The 7,964-nt window shown below is 35.7% G+C and overlaps 1 protein-coding gene across 1 annotated transcript; it reads right to left on the bottom strand.

Moving 5' to 3' along the window:
* Positions 1-436: 436 nt before the first annotated feature.
* Positions 437-7,762, bottom strand: LOC100489782 (gastricsin). The gene is made up of 9 exons (XM_002932982.3): positions 7,644-7,762; positions 7,198-7,339; positions 6,383-6,500; positions 5,103-5,233; positions 4,680-4,879; positions 4,077-4,184; positions 2,061-2,205; positions 1,247-1,345; positions 437-703 (listed from the first exon to the last, which is right to left on the bottom strand). The coding sequence occupies exons 1-9, from the start codon at positions 7,697-7,699 to the stop codon at positions 551-553; spliced, it is 1,152 nt and encodes a 383-aa protein (XP_002933028.1). The 5' UTR covers positions 7,700-7,762; the 3' UTR covers positions 437-550.
* Between the last annotated feature and the right edge of the window lie 202 nt (positions 7,763-7,964).

Raw genomic sequence — 7,964 nt, 5'->3', positions numbered from 1 at the left:
ATGTGGTAATGGCAGACTCTGTTAATGCCTTTAAGAGGGGCCTGGATGAGTTTTTGAACAAGCAGAATATCCAAGGCTATTGTGATACTAATATCTACAGTTAGTATTACTGGTTGTATATATAGTTTATGTATGTGAGTGTATAGATTGGTTAGTATAGGTTGTGTGCTGGGTTTACTCGGATGGGTTTAACTTGATGGACAATGGTCTTTTTTCAACCCTATGTAACTAACTAACTAACTAACTAATATTGGAGGGGTTTTATAGTAATACATATCTGCATTAATCTATTAAATTGGTTGGCATTTCTATGAATCCCCATTTCTCCACTCTACCCCCCAGGTCTCTGCAATTGGAGCAATTAGAATGGCATCCTTTTAGCTTTTAGGCAGGTAACATAAATGTAATGGACAAAAACACATTAAAAAACAAAAAGTAATTTTGTTGGCAGTTTATTTAGGGTCTACTGAATGTCTACTGAATGATGTAATTGGTAACTTGAAACACTTATGTCTGTATTTTCCATTACTGTAAATCCACTATACACTCCTTATGCTAATGAAGCAAATCCAATTTGGTTGTTTCCATAATCAAAGACACTATAATACTGTCTTAGGAAGACATCTCCCAAAATCCAAAGAGGTTGTCCATTCTGAGCAGGAAGGCTGAGGTTTAGGAAGTTTGCGTAACAGTAGCCATTCTCCTGAAATTTATAAATAGAGCATATTATTATATGTATTAAAAGAGCAAAGTGAAATTTTGTCTGGTATCATCCTGTGTTGGTGACATCTGCCCACAATTCTTAAGGTGCTATCAATGAAGAGTGCGAAGGGAACTCTGGAGCTACCCCCTGGTTAGGAGGTGGAAGTAGCTGCAGGTTTCCCCTGTGTCTATAGGCACAGCAATGCCCAATCTGGAAGGCAGGAAGAACCTGCAACTGCACTTGTGGACATAAATGAGCTCATATATCTGTTGAAAGAAAATATTTCTTACAATGAGAAGTTTTAATTTGGTAGTCCTGTGAAGCGCTGAGATACAGCAGTTTATTTATATTAACTATAGTAGTGTTTCTAAAGTAAATATACAAATGCAAATTAACAATACCCTTTATTTTACTGAATATAACGCACCTGTATTTTTTTTGGTGTTACTGCTCCCTTAAAGATTTTAATATAGCTGTTCTGGTTCCAGCATGTGACTAGAATAAAGTTTAATATTCTTTATATCGACACTGATCAGTACATACCTGTATTATGTAGGCTGATGGGGGAAGGGGGAAGGAAACTCCATTGATGGTAAAGCTGAGGGTTGGCAAGTTCTGTAGATTGTTACAGTTAACATAATACTGAAATGAAAATAAACAGGAAACCATATAAATGACATACCAACATAAACATTTTTGTATTTATGTATAATTTGAGTAATCCATATAAATATATTTTCTTTATCTGGATTTATCATGTAAATTAAAACTGGTGTTTTTTGCTTTTAAATGTATATACCGCTAAGGGCCGTGGCACACGGGGAGATTAGTCTTGCCGCGACTAATCTCCCCGCAATGCCATCCCACCGGCTAGAATATAAATCTCGGTGGGATGGCATACGTGGTGCCGCGATTTGTTGCCAAAGTTGCCGTGAGAGGAAACCGTGTGTCACGGCCCTAAATCAGCAAAAAGTTTAAGATGGGCTTATAGATTATGTGGGTTTTTTGTTTTGTGTCTGATATTATCTGACAGGCCATTGGGAATAGGGCCATAGGATAACATTTGGAAACATACTGCAGTTCTCCTACACAATAGTATCATATTTTGGAAACAAAGGTATAACTACAAAATATCAATTCTGCATTTGTCTTTGTTTTATTATCTGCACTGGATACTGTGTTAAGCATAGTCCAGAAATATGTAGAAATGCTAGTAAACTAGACCAGGAATATTGGAGTTAAGTGAAAGACTGCATTCTGTTTTCAAACCACATTGTAAGAATATGCAAAGTAGCACTACAAATAACATAACTCCTTTTTTTGTGACATTATTTGTATAATTAAATTTGTTTCTTACTCCTCCATTTTGGGTCTGAATGCCAAGGTATGGCAGCAGCTTTGTCAAGTATGTCTGGGGGATATTGAGCTGTGTGGTTCCAGTGTCTACAATGGCCTGACAACCTTGGCTACACCACCCAGTAGCTTGTCCATTGATGGAGAACCTTGAAAAGTATAAATAAAAGTACAGTTTGCAGTTATTTTATATATTATTCAATAAGGCTAGGGGAGGCTAAGCCTCCCCAAACCTGCTTGGCACGTTAAAAAAAAACTAAACAAAAAAACCTCCCTCCGTTTCTGCGCTGTCCTGGAAATCTTCTTGACAGACAGTAAAATTGACCAATCAAAGCAGGGCTCGGGAGATTTTACAAACTGAAGGCAGTGCAGAAATGAAGACTGAAAAGGATCTGCAGACTGTAAACTTTACCTGAGAACCAACTCTCAACTTTTGCTGTGGATTTCATCCCACTCCCACAGGTACTATACACCGGTACAATACACAGGTGCTATACACAGGTACAATATATAGGTACTATACACAGGTACTATACAGTTCTAAAGGCTGAATCACTAGCAGAAATCGAATAGTTTTTTGCCTGGCCTGGCATCTATAATATCTGTATCACCTATCCTAACAGATGGATGGTAAGTTAACTCTTTCCACCTGAAAAAGCTCATTGTGCTATTATATATTTGTTGTTTTTTGCACTTACTATTTTTTTTTTTACTTTTGTCATTGTTTTGTTCATTTCTAGTTAGTTATAGTGGGGCCAATGTTGTGTATCAGTGCCAGTGTTATAGTGCCAGGGCCTGAATATCTGCCATTAGCACCCACTGCATCTCATTGCATATCTTGTGCGGGTTTTGTAAATAAAGACTGTATCTCACTGTATATAATGTCCCTGGGGTGTCAGTACCCACTGCCTTTCTTGCTATTAAACTAACGTAAACACATCTGATGGGGTGGTTCACTTTTAGGTTAACTTTTAGGGGCCCATTTACTTACTCACGAACCGGACGAATGCGTCCGATTGCGTTTTTTTCGTAATGATCGGTACTTGGCGATTTTTTCGTTGCCATCCGAATGTTGCGCAAAATCTGGCGATTTTTTCATAGCGTTAAAACTTGCGCGAAAAGTTGCGCCTTTTTCGTAGCCATTCCGAAAGTTTCGCAAAATGTTGCGATTTTTTCGGAGCGTTCGGATTCATTCAAGCTTCAGTATGGTGACTTTTCTTGGGCCAGGTTGGAGCTGCAGGGTGCCATTGAGTCCTATGGGAGGCTTCCAAAATCATGCTAAGTCTGAAAGTTTCGGCCGCCGCTTATGAGCGCTCAATACGAAACGAGCGAATCGTAATGGCTACGAAAAAATTGTGTTTTTTCGCGAAAATCGTATTGGTAACGAAAAAGTCGCGACAATTTCCGAAAAGTCGTAAAGGCGCCGAAAAAATCGAAAAAAATACGAAAAAGACGCAAAATGTTCGTTTTCCAATCGGAATTTTTCCAATTCGGATTCGAATTCATGTCTTAGTAAATCAGCCCCTTAGTATGTTATAGAATGGCCTATTCCTAGCAACTTTGCAATTGATCTTCCTAATTAATTTTTGAATTAATTTTTTGAATAATTTGCCTTTCTCTTCTGCCTCTTTCCAGCTTTCAAATAGGGGCCAAAAATGATTGCTCTGCGAGGCTATAATTTTATTATTATTATTGTCATTTTTTATTACTTATTTTTCCATGCAGGCCCCTTAACTATTCATATTCCCATCTCTTGTTTAAACCACTACTTGGTTGCTAGGGTAAATAAGACCCTAGCAACCAGATAGCTGCTGAACAAAAAGCTAAATAACTGAAAAACCATTAGCTTTATCTCACATTAGCTTTAGGTCAGTCTATGTATGGCCCATCTTTAGCCTCCCCAAACAAAAAAGTCACCCTCCGCCTATGATTATATAGAGATGAAAAACTTGACTTCTAACATATTCTTTGTCTAATTTTGTAAGGCATCACAATATTCTGGTAACACGCATATACTTACTCTTGAAGAGCAACCTGCCAATACAGTTCCTGAGAAAGGGGAGCCCAGTAGATCTGACCAGTGTAAAGATTAGAGTCCACGCCTCCAAAAATAATTTCTCCTGACTGGCTGTGTATTCACAACATATTAGGTGAGTCATATTGTCGGTTATGGCATTCACATATTGCAACAATTGCTCTCGGTATAGATTGTAACATTGTAACATAGTAATTAAGGCTGAAAAATGGCATATCCATAAGTACAGAGGATGGTGACAAAAAAACCCATCAGAAGCCATCTTGTGTCAAGGGGGAAAATGTATTCTACATTCTAAGAAGACAATAGGAATGGTCCCTGGATCAATCCCTATCTTTTCTTAATGGGTTTCTCCCAACTGTAGATAGTTGGCCAAAATATGCTGCAGATGTAGTTACAATTTTGATTATATTAGGGGTTTAAACTAGTCTAAAAATAATTAATGTAGTGCTTAGAAGAATGTTTCAGGTAATCTTACCTTAGTCTTTTTTCAGGGTTATGATAGTTAAATAGTTTCACAAATATTAAGAGAGATGGATAGGTTGATATTTTTCAATGAATTTGAATGAAAACCTTTGTAGCACCTACCTGCCCAGATAAATGCTGAACATTGATGGATTTAGCAAGTTCTCCTGCATCATTCCCTGTAACACTGTCTGAGCCCCTTCTACAGAGAGGCCAGGATAAGCCAACCCCAAAATGCCATCAAATGGAGAATAGTAAAAGTTTGAAGTCGGTTCTGTGATTGTCAATCCAAATTCCTGGTTGGTGATGGAAATTCCTTGGATCTAACAATAAAATGTTGAAAATATGATGCCTATTTTTCACAATTAATGATATGATTCACATTTTTATTTTATTAAAATCCTTCAGTCAGCTTCCATTTACAGTGTATGCTAATCTTTGCAGAGTGTGATGTTGTTTTGTACTTTCATTTTTATATAAGATTGTGCAACAATTTTTTGTTGTCTTATGGGTTTTAGCATTTAGGAGCAATATTTTGATACTTACACTAACAGTGTCATATCCAAACAGACCAGTGACGCTGCTCGCTACATTCCCACCACCATAGCCCATGGTGAATTTCTGTCCATTTGAGGAATAAGTAGAGGACTGACTTGGTTTAAACACATTGTGGTTTGCTGGAAGCATAAAGCAATCATCCGTTATGTCTGTTCATAATGGAACATTTGATCAAGACTGAAAAATTTGGACACTACAGTAGACTGTTTATTATGGGACATTAAGTTTATGATAAATAAATATATTGTTGAAAAATCAACAATATAGTTAACCGTAGACTGAATGGAACATATTTGAGCAAATCTTAGACAAAATGGATTAACAAATATTTGATGATATGAATGGTGGTGACAGTTTCAACTTCCTTTAGAGTAGACTAATAAAGAGTTGCATACTTAAGACAGGCTGTTGATATATGGAATGCAATTGTTATATTTTATATATTTTTATAAATGACCCTTAAATATACCCCCTTGTTCAACATGATTTCAATGAATAAGGATTATGCTGATCATACTTTTTGTCTATTTCTTGAGCTAAATAGAGTAAACAGGGAAATAGAAGCTACTCCCTTGCCAAGTACATAATAGATTAGCAGCGTAAAGATAATACTCCTGCACAAAGAACTCCTGCTAACAAAACAGTAAGGGCTATAACACAGAGCTACTTGTAGCCACAAAATATCCTGCCATAGACAATATTGAGAATTGTCTCTGCTTAAACACACGTAGAGACAATTATCGGTATTTTCTATTTTGTAGCTGCTACAAGTAGCTCCATGTGTCATTGCCATAACAAAAATGGTTAAAGACAGGAAGTTGTGTACTGGCAAATAAAACAATATGCAAAAGTTATATTCAGCACAAACCCTATTCTTTGAAGTCACGTTTAGCAAAGTGGGTGTACTAATTAAGTATCCCAAACTAAACTTAAAAGCGTCTATATAAAGCTAGAGTGCAAATAATAGAGATCTTGCTGTTGTGTTTAGAAACAGTTTATTACCAAGGCAAACCAATCCCTTTTTAATCAAGAAAAATTACAGCTGTATAAAGATAGTGGCATATGGGGGGATTATTTCCTAAAGTTAATTACAGCGAGCAACTAATTTCCCTGAAATGCCTTCTCACCGGCAATAAAGTAAATCACTGGTTGGATAACATATTTGTTAGTTCGTTTTCTGAAATTACCCAACATTTTCTGCAGAATTTTTAATTTAGATCTTGCATATGTGTTATTTCTGTCTTCCCACTTATCAGTTAAAAACTTACTGCAGGCTGAACTTTGACAGTAGCTAGATGGGACCCAGAGATTTGAGGATCCAGTATCAAAAAGAACCAGAAAATTCTGAGGAGGTGTTCCGATGCTGATTGGCCCATAGTAATATGTCTGAGGAATGATATATAATGATACACCTTTTAAAAAACTGTTCACACTATTAAAAATATGCACCATGCTGTTTTGTTTAAATATTCTAACTTAAAACACACAAAAAAATTATTATGAAAGGACAAATGTCTAAATAAGTTCTTACATGAATTTAATTTCTTTCTGCCCTAGTTTTTTTTAATGTCACACAGACATTGAAAGCTGTACAATAAAAGTCCTTTTCAAATTAAACATGAAATCCAAAACAGACATAGAGGTTGGGGCAAGCAGTTACTTTCTATTCTGCACTTCCTAAATGTCACTGCACTCCTCATTTCCCCTACACCCCCACATTCTATAATTGTTTATCCCGTGCATAGGCATCAGGTCCCCTATTCTGGTGGATAAACCTTTAGGGGTAGATTTACTAAAACTGTAACATTTGTCATATTTTCTTAATTTAAAATTCTAATAAACTCGTTCCCATGAATATTTAACATTTACTTAACATTTACTAAAAAGTTTGCACATGAATATTTAACATTTACTTAACATTTACTAAAAAGTTTGCACAGGAAAAGTTGTGAAAATTCTTCAACTTCGAGTTTTTCGACTTGTTGCATGAAAACTGTGACTTAATGCAAATATATATTATATATAGAATATATAGGATATTAGAAAATAAATTGAAAAAAAAATATGTTTTTCCATCACATACATCAAAGTACATGGACTCAGTAACAACAGCATATCCTCTATATCTGCTGGACAGGTCGATCTTATGTGTCTGCAAATACTTGTCCAAAACGCCAGCCTCTGCCATGTTCTGTCTGATGGACTTGGATTTCATCAGGGGGACCCTAAAATACAGCATTGTATTGGGTGATTGATCTGAACACACATACCAAATATGTTTTTTTATTGTCAGTAGCAAACATGGTTTCCATTGGTATGCAGTTTTTTATATTTATATATGCACTGATGGTTATTTATATTGTTTTGACAAGTTTCAAGGACATTACTATTGGTAATTGCATATTACCCTGTTACACATTTAGACATTGATAATTTTTTTTACGTGTTACATGTTATATTTTTTAGATTGTGATACAGTATCCTATCCTTGAATTGGCCATTCTATAACATACTAAAAGCAATACTCACCGCACCAAGCCCTCTGATAGTTGTAGACACACAAGAATAAGGATCAAGAACTTCATGGTTGCAGGTTTACACCAACCTCCCACAAGCAGGAAACCACTTTTTGTTGTAGCTGTGTTGGTAGCATTATAAATATATATATATATTTGTATTTATCAGATTGTACTGTCCTATCTTAACCTATTTAACTGGGTCATATCTACTTTAAAGTCAATATTAGTTGATGTTAAATAAATGTTACAGTAAGTTCATAAAGAAAGCATTTGGTTACTTAAGATAAGAGTTTAACTGAAAAAATGTAATTCATTTATATCTTATGTCTTC

The sequence above is a fragment of the Xenopus tropicalis genome, chromosome 2, assembly GCF_000004195.4.
Source record: "Xenopus tropicalis strain Nigerian chromosome 2, UCB_Xtro_10.0, whole genome shotgun sequence".
Classification (NCBI taxonomy): Eukaryota; Metazoa; Chordata; class Amphibia; order Anura; family Pipidae; genus Xenopus; species Xenopus tropicalis.
The sequence above is the reverse complement of the archived record's forward strand: the minus strand, read 5'-3'. Positions and strand labels throughout refer to the sequence as shown.